Source organism: Oryctolagus cuniculus, chromosome 6, assembly GCF_964237555.1.
Source record: "Oryctolagus cuniculus chromosome 6, mOryCun1.1, whole genome shotgun sequence".
NCBI lineage: Eukaryota > Metazoa > Chordata > Mammalia > Lagomorpha > Leporidae > Oryctolagus > Oryctolagus cuniculus.
The window spans coordinates 43574979-43598239 of record NC_091437.1 but is presented as its reverse complement, the minus strand read 5'-3'; the positions used below and the strand labels follow the sequence as shown (position 1 = coordinate 43598239).

Genomic DNA, 23261 nt, shown 5'->3' with positions numbered 1-23261 from the left:
GAAGCAAGAAGAAGAGAGAGGGTGAGGAAGATCAGAGGAGGAGGAGAGGGCAAGAAGGTACGGTCAGAAGAGGGAAAGGGAAGGGGAGAGGAAATATGAAAGGTGAGGGGAGTGGAGGGGAATTAAGTACAGAGGAGGAACAGGGAGAGAGAGGTGTAGGAAAGATAAAGGAGGAGAGATGGGATGGGGGAGGGTGAGAGAGAAGTCAGGGGGAGGGGAGGAGGAGATGGGGATGAAGAGGAGGAGATGGGAATGAAGACAGGAGGGAAAAACAGAGAAAGAAAGAAGCGAAAGACTGACTGTTTTGTCTGAATAATAGTCTGTTGGGCAGTGCCAGCTTTATCACTACAAAATCTCTCAAGTCTACCAAATCTCCCACTGCAAACAAATGGCAAATGGTCCACAGGCTAAATAAGTTCCTTTTGAGCACAGGAGTCTGAGAGCTGGGGGTTGGATTTATTTCCCTCCTGGAGGCAATTTTCACACATGCTGCTTAAATGATTGCTTACTGAAGCTGTTTATTTAATTATTTAGCTTGGTGACTGTGGGCCAGATGTTACATGGCAGGGCTGGCAATCCAGCAGCATGCTGGAACGGCGTGCTTGTGGATTCTGGGCAGCTAGGCACAGCAGTTCCTGCAATCCCCGAGTTCTGAGGTGGGGAGATGGGCTGATGGGCCCTGGCACCCACTGGTTGTGACTCCTCAGACATCCACAGGTGGCACTCTTGCGGGTTGGGGAGAAACCAGGCTCTATCCTGACCAGAGAACACTCTGGGCACCTGTTTCCCCATGGTTCGTTTATTGTGGAGCTCCAGATATTTGAGTTGCAGTAATGTTTCAGGGCATTAAAGCAACTGGCTTCTCAAAATGTCCATCTGTACACTTCTCTCTTAGCCCTGAAGCCAAACAAATGGCATTTTCTCCCTGTAAGTTTAACAATGCCATACACACACACACACACACACACACACCCTTTTTCTTTCAATATGGGAGTACATAATGCCTCCCTGTTTACAGCTGCTTAGAACCTACAGAGGTGCCATTGATCCTACCACTCAACACATAACCAGGACCACCAGGCCAGTGTTTATTACGATAATCATTATTGTGAATAATCAATCCTTGTTTACATGTCAGAAACACCAGCTTAAAACCCAGCGAGTGCTTTCCTAAGCTGTAGGAAGTAGATCTGCTGTATCAGAAGGAACCACAGGAACATATTCAATGGAGACAGATACATCCTCATCTTACAATTGAGTTCGTTTTGGAGTTAGCACGCATGGCAACAATGGCATGGATTCAAACGATCATGAAACCGTTCTTTTCCAACCCGCAGAGCATGGTGCACAGCTTTGTGTGTTCTGTGCTCTCCCTCTCTCAATTAATCCAGCACAGCCAGTTTTTCCACAAGCATCAGAGCAAGGAACTTTTCTTTGGTTCACCAATAGATGAAGCAGCTGGCTTGTATCTCAGGGCCACGTTCTATGACAACTTTTTAAATTGCCTCTAAGCAATAGATTTTATAAGTTAAATGTGGGTAAAGAGAGGACAACAGTGTAGTAGATTCAAGGAATACATGCTATAGTCTTATTCTTGATACTGTAACTCTGTTAGCAAACATTCTTTTCATGTACACAAGATGTTTCATTTGACTTTAAATTCTACATTTTCTGAGCACCCTGCAGGGACTAAGCATTGCTAAATTCTCTTTTCTTACCTGTTATCAGCTGAGTTAGCACTTTAGTCTGGTCATTGAGAATGTTCACTGTAACATTTCTGGCAGATTTGAAGTACAGGGCATTACCCTATAATGAGAATAAGAGAAACGCATGAAAATAACTGATTTCTAAACAACAACAAAAAAATGTGACCCTAACTTTCCAAATGGCTGAACTGGTTTTAGCCATATTCTAATTGATACTTTTATTTGAAAATTTGATTTCCATATACATGATAATTATCATTCATCCAAAATAGATGTCCTTCAAACAGATACTCAGAAAGGCAAATGTGGACAATACAGATTTCTGTAGAACACACACAGATACATTATTACAGCTGAATCAGAGACAACTGGGACACAAATCCAGGTAGAGTTGATTGCAGATCTGAATTAGCCTTTATGCAGACAATGATTTCAAATGACTTACACTCTAACTACACCCTTTTTGGCTTACAATTTCTCCAAAGAAATAATGTAGAGTCCTTAAAGGAGAGTAGGAAGCCCTTGTGTGATCAAGGTCTGCCCCTCAGGCATGTCCACCAGCTCAGAGAAATCTTTGGGGTGATGTTTGTAACTGCATATGCACAGCTCAGGAAATCCAGTTTAACCAAGTAAACTATGCCTCCCCATTCATCCTTTAGTTGTCTCCCGATTTTTTTTCCTCCAGGCACTCCAGGCTTTCATCTACTTCCCCTACAATCCTTGTTCCTCTCTTACAGCGTGGTAGATGTTGCTGGGTATGACTTAGAACAGGGTGTGGCATATTTTTCTGTGAAGGGCCTGATACTTTCTTGGGGCTTTGTTGGATACTGGTCTCTGTTGTAACTATTCAACTATGTTTTGGTGCAAAAGAGTCCTGGATGGCACGTTGACAAAGGAATATGGCTGCATTCCACCAATCTTTATTCAAGGACTCTGACATTTGAATTTCTTATAATTTACATTTCATATTTAACATTTAATATAATTTCTATATGTCATGACATATTCTTCTTCCCCTGCTTTGTTCCCTTCCCTTCGATCATTTAAAAATGTGAAGACTATTCTCAGTTTGCTGGTGATACAAGAACAGGCAGAGGACCCAATGCTGCCAAGAGGCCACTGTTTGCCAACCCCTGGCTTAGAAGTTCTCCTTTTCTTGGATGGCACTAAAGGCTTAAATGAAGGATGAATATGTGTCAGCATCATCTAGTTGTTTAGAACATAGTAGTTTGGTAGTCATTCTGTCTTTCTGAGCCTTTTCACTATATGACATATATCAACCTGAAAATTTAATAAGACATCTGTGGGGAGCAGCTCGGACTAGACTAAGTTACTGGAATTAAGACTTATTCTATGCACCTGCTCTCCCACAATATGGCGCTGGGAGAGAAGAAAACAGCTTCTACACAGCTGCCTCCAGTTCAACCAATAAACTGTAGGACTTGCTCCTGATTGGAGGAGAGCAGCGTACTCGGCGTGTGGGCAGCCGAGTTGGGATTGGCAGAGGAGGACTATAAAGGAGGAGAGAGACGGCATGCACCAGGAACATCTAAGGGGAACATCTAAGGGGAACATCTAAGGGGAACACCTGTGCAGCCCCCGAGAGAGCCGGCCGGCGGTGTGCCGCTCCCCCGCGGAAGTGGGGAAAGTGGCAGGGGGAACCGCCCTTCCACGGAGGTGGAAGGGACAGTAGCCAACCCGGGAAGAACCAGCAGCAAACCTGGGGAGGGCCGAGCAGACGAAAGAACAGCGCAGGGTCCTGTGTCGTTCCCCCACGAAGAGGGGGAGCGACGGACATCTACATACTGAGTCTCTAACACAAGGAAACCATTGAACTACAGGTTGTGAAGTAGTGAGGACAACAAAGATAGGCAAAAGTTGGCCTTTACTTTCAAGTTTTACTTTCTAATGGGGACAACAGATGGGTACAAGTATTCTAAGCAGAGAACAATAGGAGGGATGGGGAAGCCACAAAGTGGATAGGGGACTTTCCTGAAGAGTGTAGTTATTGTGGTTTGAGTGTGTGTGGAGTGGCAAGCAAAGAAACTTCCTGGAGAGGTTAATATCTGAGCTGAAACTCTAAAAGAATACAGATGTGATTTTGGCAATACAAAATGGAAAAAGAAGCTCATAGATATAAAGTTGTGGGTGATTGTTCAATGTCTTTTTCCTTCTAAAACTGGTATAGCCATGGACTGGATTATCTAGCCCAGCTGAATATCTGCATGCCAGTAGAGTATGAGGGCTATGTGCTGCCAGACAACTAATGTTAAGGCCAAAGGAATAGTCCACAAGAGGAGGAGAGTGACAGTGTGGGGTCATGGTATTTCCCACTTATGATTAATGGCTGAAATGGACCATCAAAACACATTACCCAACCAGGCTCTGAATAACCAACTCACAATGGGTGAAATCTGTTGACCTAGTTTTGAAGAAACACTGATTCAGTGTAGCCCCTGTATTAGTTTAATACTAGAATTTCCTCTGGTGGGGACAAGTATTATAGCACAGCAGGGTAGATCATCCTGCCATTCTGAGTGCCTGCAGTTGAGTTCCACTTCCACTTCCAACTGTTTCCTGCTAATATGCTTGGGAGGCAGCAGGTGATGGCTCAAATTGCTTGGCTTCCTGTTCCCAGGTGGATGACTTGGGATCTTGACTCCTGGCTTCACCGTGGCCCAGGTCATTGCTGTGGTAATATTTGAAAAGTGAACCAGTGGATAGCTTTCCTTCTGTCTCTCATCTCTCTGTTTACTCTGCATTTCAAGTAAAAAAAAAAACAAAAAACCCTGATTGAAAAAAAAAATTAATGGAGCCATAGAAGACGTACTTTCTCTTTTTCTGTCAGGAAACAGATATTATCCTAAAATGGTTTCCTAGCCATTGTTTTTGACAGTGCTTATTAGTTCCATTTAAAACTTCAAAAGCATTCTAGTAAAGTGAGATCTCAGAACCTTGAACCTGTACAGGAAGTTATATTTCCATAAATTAAGGCACTAACATTTGAATTCTTAGGAGGATACTAAACAAAGTTCAAGGAAAAAATGCAAAGTTGATTTTGGTACAAAATATTTTTGAAACACACACACAGGTTTTTCCAACATGTGTTTTCCATCAGCTTTCTGATGATGCCTTATATATGCAGCTATCCAGCACTCAAGAGAAAAGAGTGACCAAGCATCAGGAGACTGGAGAAATTCTACTAACACTGACTATTATATCACCTTCAGCAAACCATCCAACTCTTCTTTTTTAAAGATTTATTTATTTGAAAGGCAGAGTTAGAGGGAGGGAGGGAGAGACAGAGAGATAGATCTTCCATCTACTGGTTCACTCCCCAAACGGCCGCAATAGCCCGGGCTGGGCCAGACCAAAGCCAGGAGTCAGGAGCTTCTTCTAGGTCTCCTACATGGGTGCAGGGGCCCAAGGACTTGTGCTATCTTCCACTGCTTTCCCAGGCACATTGCAGTGAGGTGCACTGGAAGTGGAGTAGTCGGGTTCAAACTGGCACCTATAAGGGATGCCAGCATCACAGGCAGCAGTTTAACCTGTTGAGCCACAATGCCAACCTCACCATCTTCTTCATTTTATTTTTCTCTCGTTCTCCAGCATCAATATCAACATCAACATCAACATCATTATCGAGTGCATTGCTGACATAATGAAGCACTCCTGAGTGCCAGGTACGTACTAGGAGTCTGGAGCCAGACTTCTTTGTTTTCTTGCCAGCTCCAACACTTGCAAGTTGTATGACGCTGGGCACATTTCTAAATGATCCCAAGCCTCAGTTTCGCTTTATGGATAATGAGTAAAATACTAATTATCAATTTTGGAAACGAATGTATTATTACAATCTTTAAACTCTACATGCAATTATTAAATTAACATAATCCATTGCTAGATATATATTAAATCCTCAGTAATTATTCAGGTAAGGAGAGGAAGGGGTAAGGGACAGGAATGAGCAAGACAAGTGGAGGTGAGGAGGGAGAGATGAGAGATGAGGAAGCTGAGGTAAGGGCAAAAACAGAGATGGGAAGGACAAAGATGGACACAGGAAGGAGGGAAGGTGAGATCTAGAGAAATAAGGAAGACAGCTTTACTTTCACCACTTAAGCTTGCTGACCCATCTGTAGATTGTCAGGGGCTCCTTCCATTTCCAAAATGCTCTGTTTTTCTATTTCAAAGGGTCTCCCTGTATCTATTCGGCTTACCATGGTGTTTTGAATCTTAATTTCAAATGCTCTTTGCTGTCCTTAATATTATTCAAATAATTCTATCATGGAAAAATAACAGCTTTGCTCAAGATTTACAGCAAGAAGTATAATAAAATCCATTCCTTTTTATTACCATGTCAAAACATTATGGTTCAGTATTAATTGCTCTCATATGCTAAGATCCTGGGAAAGGGAATTTTTGCTGCACCAGGGTTTAGACAAAGAGCCTCATTCTCCCCCAAGCCATGTTGCTGTAATCCTCTCGCACATCCGAGGTAAGAGAAACATTGCCAGGAGAAAAGCACATGGCAGCTGAGTCCCGGGAATTTTATTTGGCTCTCTCACTCTGCCGGCGAAGACTAAACCAGGACAATTCCAGCCACACAAAACATGCCTGGGGTCTCTCTGCAAAGAGGGCAAACCCTCCCTCCTCCTGAGGGGAAGCTAAGTGCTGGCCTCCTGCCACTTCTCGTTCCCCTGCACTGCCTTCCACTCATCGCTGTGACTTTCAATATCCTCCATCCAAGATGAGAGGTTTGCAATTAGCTACCTGGAGGCTCGGCTGTGCTGGTAGAGAGGCGTCCGGCAGGCCCTCACCTGGTCATGAAGATGCATTCGCAGTCTAGATCAAGACACCTTCAATCAATCAGGCTGTAATTCCTCTGGTACAGGAGGAGGCCACGTGGGACACACAGCCAGGAAGAAATGTACCATTTCTCCCACATGGAGAGACAAGGACTGTCCAATCAGCACTTGCCCAAATAACTATAAACGGTATAGATTTTCATGCAAAATTCACAGAAAACAAACATTTGGATGGAAACAAATCCCTGCCACATCTTTACTTCTTCAAATCAAAATCAACAGACTCAAACCCAACCCTGTCTTGATGACGTGGGCCACTGACATGAACATTCTTTGTTACGCTGTATCTCAGGTGCTACTGTATTCATGTGGCTATTTGAACACCAAATGGCTCCACTGTGCTGATATTTTAAAATTATTCTGATTTAAAAAATGTATTATGTATTCTTATATAAAAATAGTCCGATATTACATATGTCCAATATTACAAGACTAATAACATAGAACAAAAATTTACATCTGTTAACACTACAAGAACTGTCAGCTTGTCTGGACATTTCTTTAGGTATTTCTCCCTCCATGACCCCAGTTATGCTTCTTTACCATCTCCTGATTCATCAGTCTTGATGTTATCCATCTAATTTCTCCAATGGCATGGATATAGCCTCATGGTTTTGGTGAAATCCCTATACAGACTAACATTTTTAAGATTATGGGTATATGGTTCACAACTGAGCCAAGGAGCAGACTTTAACTATGTTTGATTTTTCTGTCTTACACAGTGTCTTCATTTTCTGGACTCAATACACACTTCATTAAGACATTTTTGTATGATTTCTATTTTTTTCTCCTTCTGTTGTTCATTCCTCCCCTCCTCCCACAAAGGACCTATTTTATAGGAGATATCCTGAACTTTAAATTCCCATTTTTAAGAACTGTCTGCTATTATTTTCAAGGACAGTTCTTACTCTTGGAGCCTTCTTTATATCATCTTTTCCTTACTTGGTTAACACCATATCCCTTCTTAGAGAAGAATAAAAGAGCTGATGGAAAACTATGTTTCTGGAGGGGTGACCCTTGCTATAGGGTACAATGGTGCAGATTTGACTAACTGAAGAACTTCCAAATGTGGATGACTACTGTTAGTCAGTAATGCCTGAGCCACTTTTATCAAAGAGCAAGTCTCCAAAATCCCACCAGGAACGTGGTTGGTGGGTGGCAGTTTAGAGGTACAAGTTCCAGGTGTCACAGGGCAAAGAGTCTGGGCATTTCGTTGTTGAGTACTGCTGTCAATTGATCTACTTCTAAATCATCTTATGCTTTTGCCTTCTTAAGGCCAGAATTCTAAGTTAAGAGCAAGAAGTCTGTGGCTTAAGAGATTCTCTTAAGCATTTTTTTTCTTTTATTTAATGAATATAAATTTCCAAGGTACAGGTTATGGATTACAATGGCTCCCCCCCCCATAACTTCCCTCCCACCCGCAACCCTCCCATTTCTCGCTCCCTCTCCCATTCCATTCACATCAAGATTCATTTTCAATTATCTTCATATACAGAAGATCAATTTAGCATATATTAAGATTTCAACAGTTTGTACCCACACAGAACACAAAGTATAAAATACTGTTTGAGTACTAGTTATAGCATTAATTCACATTGAACAACACATTAAGGACAGAGATCCTACATGAGGAATAAGTGCACAGTGACTCCTATTGTTGACTTAACAAATTAACACTCTTGTTTATGGCATCAGTAATCTCCCTAGGCTCTTGTCATGAGTTGCCAAGGCTATGGAAGCCTTTTGAGTTCGTGGACATCGATCTTATTGAGACAAGGTCATAGTCAAAGTGGAAGTTCACTCCTCCCTTCAAAGAAAGGTACCGTCTTCTTTGATGGCCCGTTCTTTCTACTGGGATCTCACTCGCGGAGATCTTTCATTTAGTTTTTTTTTTTTTTTTTTTTTTTTTTCCAGAGTGTCTTGGCTTTCCATGCCTAAAATACTCTCATGGGCTCTTCAGCCAGATCCAAATGCCTTAAGGACTGATTCTGAGGCCAGAGTGCTGTTTAGGACATCTGCCATTCTATGAGTCTGCTGTGTATCCCGCTTCCCATGTTGGATCGTTCTCTCCCTTTTTTATTCTCTCAGTTAGTACTGGCAGACACTAGTCTTGTTTATGTGATCCCTTTGACTCTCAGACCTATCAGTATGATCAACTGTGAACTGAGATTGATCACTTGGACTAGTGAGATGGCATTGGTACATGCCACCTTGATGGGATTGAATTGGAATCCCCTGGCACATTTCTAACTCAACCATTTGGGGCAAGTCAGCTCTTAAGCATTCTTTACAGTGTTACAAGTATACTGCAAAAAAGTTCATGGAAAATGGAATGAACAGATAAGTTTATTCTAGTGCAAAATTTTAAATCCGTGCATACTTGTTTCTTAATATGCATTTTCCATGAACTTTTTGATGGCAATTCCTGTATGTACTAATTCAGTGCCTGGAATATGTTAGATATTGTTCCGAGGTCCTAGAGATACAGAATACATGGTCTTTATCTTTACGCCCCGAGTCCAAAGGGAGATTGAAGTAATGTAAAATGAGCATAATAACAATGTAGTACCACTTCAATCAAGGTTTAAGCATGCCTACTAGGAAAGGCACAGATTTTAATTTGTGCATTTGCTGGCAACCATATCACTGTAGTCTGTTGCTAAGTAATGTGCCCACCAGAAGTTACTTATCTTGCTAATCCTGCCCTTGTAGTATGTTGTCCTCACACTCCTCACAATCTGATTTGGGAATTTAGATAAACAGAGTAAACCACAAGACAGCACACAAATAACATCCACATTGAGGGAAAGCTTTGAACTCCCAATGCGGATAGACTTCAGAGAAGGAAGGGATCTGCGTGGCTGGAATTCTGAAGAGAGTCTTCCCAGGAGAGTACCTGGCTGGCTGGAACCTGGCTTTTGCCTTCTCCTCCTAACAAAAAGGCAGGCTGATTCACAATAGCGTTGTTTCTCTGTAATGCTGACCTCCATCACAAGGGAGCTGGGGTTGTGGAGTAAAGATGCCAAGTGTGAGCTTTGCAGCAGACCGATTTAGGCTTTTATCACAACCCTACTTCTTCACTAATGTATGGCCTTGGGTAAATCATTTATCTTCAAGTTTCTGTTTCTACATCTATGAAATGAAGTGAAAGGCTACATAATGGTGTTGAAAGAAAGAAAATCAAGGAAGAAAATAGGTACAGAGTACACGCACAGTGGCTACAAAAACACTTCAAACTATAAATAAGGAAACAAACAGAATACATTAGAAGGGTCTCCTTAGAGACAAGTTTGATTCGAGTACTGTGGCAGGGAATTTACAGCATGAGCTTGGTGCATGGTTAAACCCCAAACAGGAAGTGTCCAAAAACCAAGCAGAAACGAAAGTATTCAAAATGACGGGGGGTATGGAAAAAGGGCACAGGGGACAACTGGAAAAGCATCTAACAGCTAAAGTGGCAACAACTTAAGACACAAAATAAATAATATAGCATTAGATTATAAACCAGAGCATAAATGAATATTGATAATCCCATATGGATATAAATGAAGAACATTCAACCTCCCCAATAGAAGAACTGCAAATGACTTCTGTAGATGACACCCACTTCTGAAGGGCAAACTGTCCAGCACTGCCTCATGTCCTTTCTGCCTCCCTCTCCGCAAGACTGCAGTAGATTCTAGCAGGGACGGGTCCACAAAGAGGGATAAAAGGGTAACTCCACAACTGAGAAATGTGACAAACACCGCTGCAGCCAGGTCTTTCAAAGCCAACTTCAGCAGCGATGTGCCATGTCAGCGGCGTGTACCCTTCTATGATGTGACACAAATGGCACTTTACCTCTGCAGTCTCCCCCCTCAAAGCCCATAACCCCCATCTAATCAAGAGGAAACAGACATCTCAATTGTGGGCCATTTTATAAAATACCTGAACAATATTTTTCCAAAGTGACACTGTCGTCAAAACTAAAGATCTGAGAAACTATCACTGACATCAACAGCCTAAGGAGACATAAAAACTCAACATCACATGGTATCCACAATGCCATTTTTGGACCAAAAAAACCCCAAAAAATCCCACAACAAAAACCCAAGTAAAAACTAAAGTCATCTGAATAAAAGATTAACTTTAGTTAATAACTTGTAAAAATAAAGCACCTCTTTTTTGCAATCTATTTTTGGCTGCAGAGTCCTAACATATAAATTTGGGAAAGAGACATTGCAAAGGCTTGTCATTCTTAGGTAGATAGAGAGTTTGATGCATCCTGGAAGAGGAATTCCAATCTGTTTAATGCTATTAGGAAATTCTCTCTTATTTGAGATCCATTTTCCCTGGTGTTATATATTTCTGTTAGGCCGTCACAAAGCACACGGAACATGGGAGTAAGGGAAAGAGTTTATTAGGGAAAAGCCAGCAGACCGAAAGGAAGGGGCGAAGCGGGAGAAGCAGAGTAAGAGAGAAAGAGGAAAGAGGAGAGGAGAGAGGGGAGTGAGAGAGGAGAAGAGGAAGCTAGAGGAGAGAAGAGACAAGAGGAGGAGAGAAGCCAAGAGAGCAGGAGAGAAGGGCCAAGAGAGCACGTGTTCAGGAACAGGCCCTTTTAAAACTTTGCCGAAGGGCGGGCAGGGAAGCAGGAGCAGCGAATCCCATTAGGATGGGGGTGGAGCTTGACAACAGTGGTTGGGCCATGTGGCCACCTGGCTTCCAGCAATGGCTTCGGGGACTAGAGCCTAGAATGTAAATCAGGGTGTATATCGCGCCATAGATAAAACTGCGCCAGTTTCCTAACACCTGGGAATTTGTCTTTAAAAATATTAAAAAATAGTCTTGGGGGCCTGTCATATCCATGTTTTTCACCCAGAGGTCTCTGGTCACAATCATTCTTTCCTAGTCAGCTCACAGAAACCAAGATAATCAGAGGTTACTGACTTCTCTACAACAGGCTATCACAGTGTATTATTGACTGTATCCATCGTTTTGCTAAAAGAATTTATTGACACAACCTGGGAAAACTATAACATACTTGGATTGGTCATTGAAATTATTTCCCAAGAGAGCTCACAAGTGTTTCTTCATCAAGCATGAAAAGTCATAACAATTACTATTACTGTTCTTACTAGGATGCTGTAAGTCCTGAGTTGAAACTTTTAAAAACACAGAAAATAACTTAAACTAATGCTACCATACAGTCATTTCTATTTTACTTTGATATCTTTCTACAATTGTGCTTGGATGGTTTTCTACTGTTTTGAGTACTTACTCAAAATAAGCCATCAAATGATCCAGATTTTTCACTGTAGCATTCTTGTTCAGCAACTCTTTGTACTGTGCCCAAATTTGGGTGCATTTTGGTCTCTTGATATTTCCCTAAGTCAAGCTGTTCTGTCAACAATTCCTTTCATTGTGTCACATTAACATAAAAACACTGCAAGGGGACTGCCAGCTTTGCTAGTACCCAGCACATTTCTGGCACTCATATGGCTTTCAATAAATATTTGCTGAATAATTGAATGCTCAAATCAAATTAAGAGTCAACATACAGTGAGATCTGTCAACAAAAGAAGTAAGTAAATGAAGGTTGATGGGAACTGTCAAAGAGTATTCAAAAGGCAAGGCATTAGCATGGGAGAAATGTTCATCTACAAGTGAAAAATTAAGTGAAGCAGGAGGGGGGAAAATAGATATAAAAATCAACAAATATTTGTCTACTCTGATGCAGTGCACAGACTTGTAGGAGATACAGATGAGACGTGAGATGCTGAGTCTCTAGGTGATCCAAAGAGGCAACAGCACACATTGTTATTCTTATTTTTGCAGACATAAAGGTTAAATGATGTTTGTCATCTTCCCTGGGTACACAATGCACATCTGCAATGTTGTGTTGAATGTGCCCTCTTTCAACTGGCCCTTATCAACACATTTCCCTAACATTTGAAAAGTGTCTGCTAAGCCTAAAGCACTGTGGCAAGCTCAGCCTAAAGGTGTTGCGCTGGTGGAACCTGACCTCCTTGGGCATACCATCTACTGGGGAAGATGGAGGTTAAGCCAAGAATTCATAATGACTGCATAACTGCAGTTGCAATGTAAGCAATGAATGCAAAGTGGAAGGTGAAATGAAATCACAGGCAGGGAGACCTGGCCTAATCGGGATGGTCGGGGAAGACTTTTCTAAGGAGGAGACACTGCAGCTGAAATCAAGATGAATGGGAATTGGTTAGCCGCACCGAAGGAGAACCAACTTTTCAGACACAGCAATACACATGTGCTAGCCACAAAGCACAAAAAAGTTTTATGTATTTAAGGGACACAGCAGAAATCCAATGTGGTTGGACCTTGATAAACTAAAGAGAGTAAAATTTGTTACTGTTTTCTATGCTGTCCTCTGCTGAACAGAGGGGTTTCATTTTGATGTATGGATACTGACGGTATGTTTCCCTTTTTGGATGATGTCTTAGAATTTTGTTAAAAAAAACTTTCCTGTTCTAGTTCATTCTCTACATTGCCTTTTGAATTTTACTTTTTATGTTAAGTCTTTTTTCTTCCATGAGGTCTGCTTTTGTATATGCTTAGGCAAGGATTCAAAGGAAGTCAGGTTCCTCAATACTACTTGCTAAACAATAGGTTATTTTCCTCACTAGCAGGTGGTACACTTTGATCATATATTAATTCCTAAGGATATGCAAGTCTGTCTCAGAACCTTCTATTCGGCTCTATTTTCCATCTGTCTATTTGACATGAGAAGTCACGGAGACCATTGTAGTCACTGTAGAAAGACCTGGAATGAAGGAAAGACAAGTAGGGAAATTAAATATATGGATTCCCAGAACAGACAGGAATTGGTAATTAATTGAACTTGGGCATATGAAAGGGTTAGGCAAGGATAACTGTTGTGTTTTCTGGTGATGAGAAAAGCAGTAGCCATTTGCTGAGCTATAGAACAATGGAGAGAAAGGATGTATTTGAAGGGAGCGCTTGGTAGGTGGGAGGCAGAGGACTTGAGAACACAGCTTGGGAGATGTCAGGTCTGGAATGCCCGTGAGTCTGCCATACTGGGGTGCAGAAATGGTATCCCCTCAATTCTTCTCCACCTCTTCTTAGCTGTGCTATGCATTCACACTGGACACAAAAGGCGCCTTTATAAAAATGTCCTGAATTACACAATCTCAGCTGTCAACTTCCACACATAAATCTGTGCATTTCCATGTTGATTCTTTCTGGCAGCTTAAAATTTGCTTTCTGTTCTTTCTCAACATCATCAGTGGGGATCTTGTGAGAGGGCAGACACATTAAAATTCAATTGTTAACTTAAAGGTAACATTTCAAGTCAAATTTCTTAGAGTTTGAAGCTTAAAAAGAATCTGAAGAAACGTGTCGGGAAGTAAAAAAAAAAATAAGTGGTTCTCTTTTGGTGTGTGTGTGTGTATGTATGTTTGTCTGTCGGTTGGTGGGCAGGAGGGGTTCAAATTACATATACAGATCTATGCAAAACAAATCAGAAGGAGACAGAAAATTATAAACAAATCCTCATTTCCTAGTTGAGGATCCTGAAATGTAGCAAACTTCAGAGGAGAACAAAGATGGTGCAACATTGTCATTTTTAAGGATCATTTCAGGGATGAGGGTTACAAGGGATGGCTGCAGTGAGAATGAGTTCCTCAACATCCAATCAGACAGCCAGGAGGGACATGGCGCGACTGGGCTCCATTCTGTGGGAGTGCAGCTGTGGCAGAGAATGCCTTGGGGACACAGAAAACAGCAGATGTTTTATCCTTGAGTGGCTAGAAAGCCACAGTCACAGCTGAATCAGTCATCCTGTAAAGCACTGATCACAGCACTGGGAACTCTAACAGAGTGGTGGAAGAGGGAGTCCAAACCCTTGCACTGTACGTAGAAACAGAAATCAGCACTCAGTTATAAAACCAATGCCCCGATTAGATCAGAGACGGACTGTGAAGGTGCTGCTTCCCAATGCAGGATGCATTCTTCTACACATGATCTCAGCTTACAAGTTCATCTTTACAGCCTATAAAATAACATCCTTAGTAACCACCTGATTCTTCTTTAGGGTATTTCCAAGTGCTTTGTAAAAACTTTCTGACCAGGTACATATGGCCATTCTTTCAAAATTGCTTTCTAATGCTTATTTCTTTGATTCACTTGAAAGGCAGAAAGAGAGAATATCTCAATTTTCCATCTGCTGGTTCATTCCCCAAATGCCCAAAATAGCCACAATTGGCCTCAACCAAAGCCAGGAGTCCATTCAATCCAAGTCATCATACCACTGCCAGGAACTCAGCTACATGAGCCTTCACCTGCTATCTGTCTGGGTGTGCATCAGCAGGAAGCTGGAATTCAAAGTGGAGCCAGCACCTGAAATCACGCATCCCAGTGGTAGCTTTCCCAATAAGCCAAATGACCACATCCACTGTCATTCTCTCAAAAGGAACTTTTCTGCTTCCAGAAAGTTTTGCTACCAAAAAAAAAAAAAAAAAAAAAAAAAAAAAAAAAAAAAAAAAAAAACCCACAGGAGAACAGGATATTCAACATACTTTTCCCTACTCCTTATCTAGATTGTCCATGTTGGTTTTGAGAAATCATATCAATACAATTTGTTTACTTTATATATCTAACAGAGCCACAATTTATTTAGTCATACAATTATTTTTTTCTTAAACTACGTTACCAGGAAACACTATAGGATTCATTTTGAAGAATGCTAATGTAATGACTGCTTTATATGCACAAGTTTTGACTTCTATACCTCTGGTATTTTATCTCTTTAAAACCATGAAAAGGCACAGCAGAGCACCTGACTCATGATGGACTCTTCATGGTACCTTCGGGCTTAATGTCTACAATTCTAGTGAGCAGGTGTTACTGTCAGTTTTCAGATGGGGAGACCCAGGCTAGGTGTAGGGCATAACTCTCTGAGGCTGTCATGCTGCTAAGCTGCAAAGATAGGACACAGGACTCTAAAGCCGAGCACTTGCCTCCTGTTCCATTGGTGTTCAATGTGTTGTCCAAGCTGTAAATGTAAGAGATGTGATGATGTTGGCACTAGTAGGGACACAGGGAAATTTTCATAGAGGGGGAGAGAGGCTTGAGCAGAGCTTCTGAGAAAGCCAGTAAGCGCAGTGACCCTGCAGCCTGCGAGGAAGTAGCAGCTCACTGTTTTCTCCATGAGGTCAGCCTGAGCCCAAAACAAAAACATTGAAACTGGACAGACCGCAAGATAAGCATTTTTCATGGAAGGGTGTTTTTTATGGCATAGAATCTACACAGGCTAAACACTTCTGCCCCTGGTCTTTGCTGCAGAAACTGTGGGATGAACTTCTTTGGCTTTGGGCAACATTTGCAAACAGGGCTGTTCCGCATGGGTGTCCTTGTCCATTCAGTGGCCTGAGAGCACCCACAGGTCTCAGAACACAAGTCCTGGCTTTGTGGTTGGCCCCCTACACATTCCTCAGCTGTATTTGCACATTGTCCTCCCTACCCAACAAAGGCCTGTGGCTTTGTAGCTTGACCTTTCACAGAATGGGATGTAGCATTCTCGGAAGGGAGAATGCATCTCTCAGAATAGTTTGGGTAAAGATGATGTGAACTGGTCAGAATCCAGTGCAAGCTGAGGGTGGATGGAATTATTAAGGAGGAGTGAAAAACAGTGGCTGCATTGGGAGTAGCTTGTGTTGTGGGAGAGACACAATGCAGATTGTTTAAGCAGAACTATGTCCTGCCTCATGCTGATGGAGATGATGACCTTCTAAAAAATGAGACAGAATGATGTAGAAACAGACAACGAACCCCAACTACTATGTCATTCTGTCCTCCATTACAGGGTTAAAGGGGCTAAGTGAAACAGCATATGTAAGAAATTTAACATGTTTTTGCCTTTAAATACTTTATAGATTAGTACAAGATACTTCATGGAGTTCATGGGCAAATATAATTAAATGATAAGTTTATTTTGGTGCAAAAATATATTGGAATCCATGAACAATTCTTTTATAAAACATATTTTCCAGGAACAATATAAAGACCCTGGTACCTATATTTTTACCAGTGTGTCATTAGTTGACAGTGATGGTGGGAAGTTCTCTTGTCCCCATCAATTTGACGGAGATATTAGGATGCGCAGTGCTCCCGCTTTCTATGGAGTGGTTCAGAGCACAGATTTATGCAGAAAGGCTGGGACTAGAGTGTGGCTCTTCCACACACCAGCTAGGTGACTACAGAGGCAGGAGGACTGTCACTTAATCTCTGTGTCTCCATCTCCTCATCTGTTCTGCGTGAGGGACAAAACAATACGTGCTAACAGGTTGCTGTGAGAACTAAGATCATATATGCAAGATACAACCAGGCATCTAGTAAAGAGCAAAGACTCAACATGTGCAAACAGTAGCTAACACTGAAGATCTAGAGGAGTGCACTGCATAGAATGTGTGTCCAGGAATCTCTCTGGGGTGATTAACAAGGCATGAAAAGGAAGCTTGACTACAAAAGATGTCTGAAGATTCCACCTTCCAGGTTGTTTGCTATGGTTTGAGTGTACCCTCACAAACCAGTCTTGAAAGTTAACTGACACTGAAACAGTAGAAAAGGCAGTGGGACCTTTAAGAGGTGATCAGGTTGGTAAAGAGGGCTCCACCTTTATGAATGGGTTGGTGCAGCTACAGTGGGTGTGGGTCAGTCACCAGCAGTGGCTTTGTTGTAAAAGCAAGCTCCCTGGAACCTGGGAGAGTAAGAGAGGGGTGGGGGTAGGGGTGGGGGTGGGGGGTGACTTTCCAGCTGAGTCAAGGTGAGGACACCGAACTCTGAGAACAGAAACGGTCTTAATCAGGTTCACCTGGGTGGGGCCTTTAGGAAGGGTAGGTAGAAATGAAGAAGAAATACTTGAATAAAACACTTGATCTCTTGAGGCAAAATGCCTACAATTTTATATCTATTGTAATTACTGGATTTAGAGAAAGATCAAGTAATTATCTCCAGAACACAGAGAATTGACCTTCAACTCAGGTTCATTATCCTAATCCAGGCCCTTGACCTTCAGCTTATGAGTCCTCTAAGGCCTTACAAGCACTTATGAAGAGGAAGATATGATGAGCTTTTATTTATTTATTTATTTTTTGACAGGCAGAGTGGACAGTGAGAGAGATAGACACAGAGAAAGGTCTTCCTTTTTTCCGATGGTTCACCCCCCTAATGGTCTCTACGGCCGGCGCACCGCGCTGATCTGAAGGCAGGAGCCAGGTTCTTCTCCTGGTCTCCCATGGGGTGCAGGGCCCAAGCACTTGGGCCATCCTCCACTGCACTCCCTGGCCACAGCAGAGAGCTGGCCTGGAAGAGGGGCAACCAGGACATAAGCCGGTGTGCCGGCGCCGTAGGCGGAGGATTAGCCTAGTGAGCTGCGGCGCTGGCCAAGCTTTTATTTTCTCATTCAAAAAGAAATGAGCTTGTTTTGCTTTTATGATAATTAATGAATATATAATATGTTCATAATCATAAATATCATGAATGTGAAATACAAAATCATACCCATATAATAATGTGACATATTGTAGATCTAGTTTTAGGTTTCTGAGGAATCTCAATACTGTCTTCCATAATGGTTGTACCAATTTACATTCCTACTAAGTGTATATTTGGATACCTTTTTCTCCACATCCTTACCAGTTTCTGTTATTTTTTGATTTTTGGATGATAGCCATTCTAACTGGAGTGAGGTGATACCTTATTGTGCTTTCTATTTGCATGTGCCTGGTGGCTAGAGGTCCTAAGCATGTTTACATATTTCTGTTGGCCATGTGTATTTACTCCTTTGAAAAATACCTGTTCATGTGCTTTGCCCATTTCTTTCTTAATTGGGTTGTTTGTTTTGTTGTTGTTGAGTTTCTTGAGTTCCTTACATATTCTGGATATTATTCCTTTATTGGATGAATGTCATGGAAGACAGTATGGAGATTCCTCAGAAAACTCAAACTAGATCTATCATATGACCCAGTCATCCCACTCCTGGGAATATGGCCACAGGAAACGAAAACAGCAAATTAAAGAGTTACCTGCTAAATTATGAGATCAGTCTAGATGTCCATCACTTGGATAAAGAAAATCTGCAATATATACATGAAATCCTGACATTTACAATAAAATAGATGCCACTGGAGATCATTATGCTAAATGCAATTGCCAGATCCAAAAAGAAAAAATGTCACATTTTCTCTTATTTGTGGTAGTTAATACACATGACAGGATACACACTGTATGGATGTCAGATCATTTGGTACATAGTTATGAATGTTGCTTCACTGAATCATATCACATAAATGACAGATACTCTTGTTTCACATGTAACAGAACTGGGGAGGGGTGACAGTGAGGACTCCTGGGGTACTAGCAGTGCTTTGTTATTAATTTGATGTCGGTTATGTAAGAATGTGTGACATAAAACCTCAGTGATCTGTATACATTTCTTGATATGTATATTGTATTTGAATAAAATGCTTAAAAAGACAGTGACATTAAATAAGGTATTGAAAAATATAGCTAACATAAATTTCTTAATTTTTGTGACCTTTTAAAATTTTCTTTGTCTTTTTAATATTTTTCATTTCTTAGGCAGTCACAAGATGGGCAAGAGGAATAATTTTCTAACTGGCATTAATCCTTTGAGAAAACAGCTCAGTTCCTGTAGGAAAAGCCTATGCAAACCCCACTCCCCTCCCTTTTGCAATGTAATGCCCGCATTGTATTAGTTTGATGGAAGAGTAAAGAGATCAAGGGAGGAAATCAACTGGTTTTTTTCTTTAAATTGGTGTGGGTCTAACTCATCTCACAAAGGTAACAGCTTCTTCCTCATCCTATCTGGGTTGACAGATTCTTTGGCTAGTGGGTGTTCAGTCGTCCACTTAAGGAATATAGCTCAAGCTGATTAAAAAAGACTTGAGGTTCAATCAAGATGGAGAGGGCAGATCATGTTTGATGGATCCTTGTGCTACAAGCCCACCTCAGTGCTACAGTAACAACAAATTAAACCCCAGTATGCTGAGGTTGGCACTGCTGCAGAGTGAAGCCTGGGAACTGGCATCCCATATGGGCGCCAGTTCAAGTCCTGGTTGCTCCACTTACGATCCAGTTCCCTGCTAATACAATCTGGGAAAGCAGTGGAAGACGGCCCAAGTACTTGCGCCCCCTGCACCTACATGTGAGATCTTGAAGAAGCTCCTGGCTTTGAATCCACCCAGCTCTAGCCAGTGTAGCCATTGGGGGAGTGAACCAGCAGATGCCAAGTCTCTGTTTCTTCCTCTCTTTCTAACTTTGCCATTCAAAAAATAAATATAAAAAATAATCTAGTAATTTTTAGTTGGACTAAACATTGGATAGCTCTGCACATTCTAGAATCGGCATACTACACACACACACACACAGAGGAAAACACATGTTAGGAAGGAAGTGGAAAAACTGGACCCTCATAAATTGCTGGTGAAAAGATAAAATAGGGTACTATTGTGAAAAACAGCTTGCTTACTTCCTCCAAGAGATAAGCATAGAATTATGATATGACCCAGAAATTTCACTCCTAGACATGAAAGATTCATATAGAATTAAGATAGTCTTTTAAAAAGGAATTTATTAATACATTGGATTCTCAGAGTTACAGCATGCATAGTCTTTTAATAATTTGTGGTTTTCATGAAATGTTTGAAGACCTCATATATGCATGCATTTCAATTTTTTTGTGCACAACATTGAACATCTTTTAATTCCATTTGCTATGAACTTTTTGAAGGACCCTCATAAATACCCTAAAGAAGTGGAAACAAGTGTTCAAACAAAATCTTTAAAAAAATTCATGGTGGCGTTATTCATGATAACCAAAGGGTGGAGATAACCCAAATTCCCATCAACAGACAGATGATTCAACAAAATGTGTCATGACCAATCTATGGAATATTATTCAGCTATAAAAAGGCATGAGGGGGTTGGTGCTATGGCATAGCAGGTGAAGCCACCGTATGCAGTGCTGACATCCCATATGGGTGCTGGTTCGAGTCCTAGCTGCTCCACTTCCTATCCAGCTCCTTGCTATGGTCTGGAAAACAGAGGCCTTAGGCCCCTGCACCTGCATGGGAGACCTGGAGGAGGCTCCTGGGTGCTGGCTTCAGATGGGTACAGCTCTGTCCATTGTGGCCAACAGGGGAGTGAACCAGCAGATCGAAGACTTCCCTCTCTCTCTCTGTGTCTCCTTCTCTCTCTGTGTAACGCTTTCAAATAAATAAATCTTTTTTAAAAAAAGAAAAAGGAATGAGGCTTGGATACATGCTACAACATGAGTAAACCTTAAAACTTTGTGTCCACTAAAGCCAGATGTGAAACACTGGTCAGTGTATGACCTCCACATATATGTAATATCCAGAAAACACAAATCCACAGAAACAGAAAGCCGATTAATGTTTCCCATGGGTTGAAGGAACACATGGGAGTGACTGTTCAGTAAGTATAAGGTTTATGTTTTGAAAAATGTGGAACTAGGGCAGGCTTTATGGGCAGCAAGTTAAGGCTGACTCCAGATCCCAAAATGGAGCTCTGGTTCCAGTCCTAGGGGCTCCCTGTCCAATCCAGCTCTCTGCTAAGATGCTTGGGAAAGCAGAAGAAGATGACTCAAGTACTTGGATGCCTGCATACCCATGGGACACCTGGTTGGAATCCCTAACTCCCCAGATTCAGCCTGGTCCAACCTCAACCATCACAACCTTTGGTGGAGTGCATAAACAGATGGAAGGCCCTCTCTGTGTCACTTCTTTCAAATAAATGAAAAAAATTTCTAAGAAAATGTAGAACTAGATGTAAGTGATGGTTGTACAGCATTGTAAATGTATTCAGTGTCACTGAAACGTACACTATAGATGTGACATACACTTCACAACAATGAAAAGAAATGTTTTGGGTAACTATCTTCATAGATCAGCTACAGAATACTAAGTAGAGTGTGAGCTTTCTGGTACGAGGTCTAGAAGCAGGCCTTGGTGATTGTGTGCTCAATTAGCCCAGGCAAAGCAGAGGGAAACTTAAGGACTAGCAACAAGAGAGAAGAATTATGCCCCCTTCTGGGAGGTTTGTGTATTGCAGGAGGACGAAGAGCAGAGCATGCTTAAGAGGTGACTGAATAAAGTGGATCGATGTCTACATCATTTTTAAGAAAAATGATGTAAATACCTAGTAAGTATACATGTTGAAAACTGAGTGGTCATTGAACTAACTGAAGCATGATCTGTAGTTGCAAAGCCCTCAGAAAAGAATGGCAGAAAAATAAAAAACAATTTATCCATCAGAAGGAAAGACAAATTTATTTAAAAGAAAAAGAGTAGCAGAAATGTAATGGTAGGAGTACAAAATAGTCATACTATACAAAGATATCCTATTATTACAATAAATATTTAAGATAAAGTAATGTGGAATGATTAAAATTTAAAATATGGCAAAACAAAGAAGTGTCCCAGGCAAATACTGAGACAAAGCTGGGGTATCAATATTAATCTGATACAAAACAGTATGTAATGCAAAAAAAAAAAACTAATGAATATGGTAGAGACTGCCTATAAGATAAAAACTAACAAGGATATACATATCATGACTGGATCTGTATCTATGAAGTTTGCTTGAACACATTTTCATTAAACATTATCAGAAATATGTAGCAAATTAGCAAAACTCTAGGGGGAGATTTTAACAAAAATATATTAGAAAACTGCAGACTTTGTTGTAGAACAAATAGCGAGGATGTAGATGATTTGAACACCAATATTTAACTAGTTTGAACAGATATGTAAGAATTCTGCACCCTCAAAATAGAGGGTCTACATTATTTTAAAGTATATGAAAATATTTTCAAAAATCAATGTTGTGCTAGTTCAAAGAAGAATCTTAAACAATGAGTGACATACAGAATACATTTTTTTGGCTGCAGTGCCATTAAATTATAAATCAAATAAAAATGATAATTGAAAAGGAACACATCTTAGAAATCTGAAAGAGCTGTTTCAGTACACATCAATTTCTCTACTCCCACTCTTGTCCTTCTGAAGTCTCTTATCTTCGGAGAAGTTGGGTAATCCTTTACAGATTCAACACAAATTACGTCACTCCTGAGGCAGGCAAACTCCTCAAAAGGTTCCCTGTCACAACCAGGCTTAAGTTCAAACTCCTCACTATAAGACCGGGATCTGGTCTGCTACTCTCTCTCCTTTCTTATTTCTTATTAGGAATCTTAATCCCCTGCTCAGTCCTTCCATGTTAACGCCACTGCAGCCACATCGGCCTCCTTTCCTTCAAACAAAACATGTGCCTTCAGTCCTCCTAGGATTTCTGTTTCCTGTCCCTGTGTGTGGATTTATCTTCCACTAGAGACAGTCTTAGCTGCCTTGTCTTGCCTGTCTAGAACAGTGGTCTCTGCCTTCTTCATGCCTTGTAGTCTTGCTTTCTTGTCCTTCCTTTCACTTAACTGAACTTACTGAACAATTTCTCACACACGAACCTGAACTTCTAATTTTTATCTGTCCCCGCACCCCCTGCAATAAAAGATTTATAAGGCAAGCACTTGGTTTTATATTTACCATTATATCATTTGTGCCTGATTTTGTGTCTTACTCTTTGCAGATATAGAAAAGTATGATTCAGATGGATGAAGGCCAAAGTCAACATG

General features: G+C 41.2%; 1 protein-coding gene across 6 annotated transcripts in view; it reads right to left on the bottom strand.

The window, feature by feature from the left end:
• The window catches only part of SGCD (sarcoglycan delta), a 1063424-nt gene that overhangs the window by 152428 nt on the left and 887735 nt on the right, over nucleotides 1-23261 (bottom strand). For all 6 annotated transcript variants that reach the window (XM_051844413.2, XM_051844412.2, XM_002710335.5 and 3 more), the window contains one exon: nucleotides 1719-1806. In XM_051844413.2, coding sequence (XP_051700373.1) covers nucleotides 1719-1806 — 88 coding nt within the window. The remainder of the gene's footprint in view (nucleotides 1-1718; nucleotides 1807-23261) is intronic.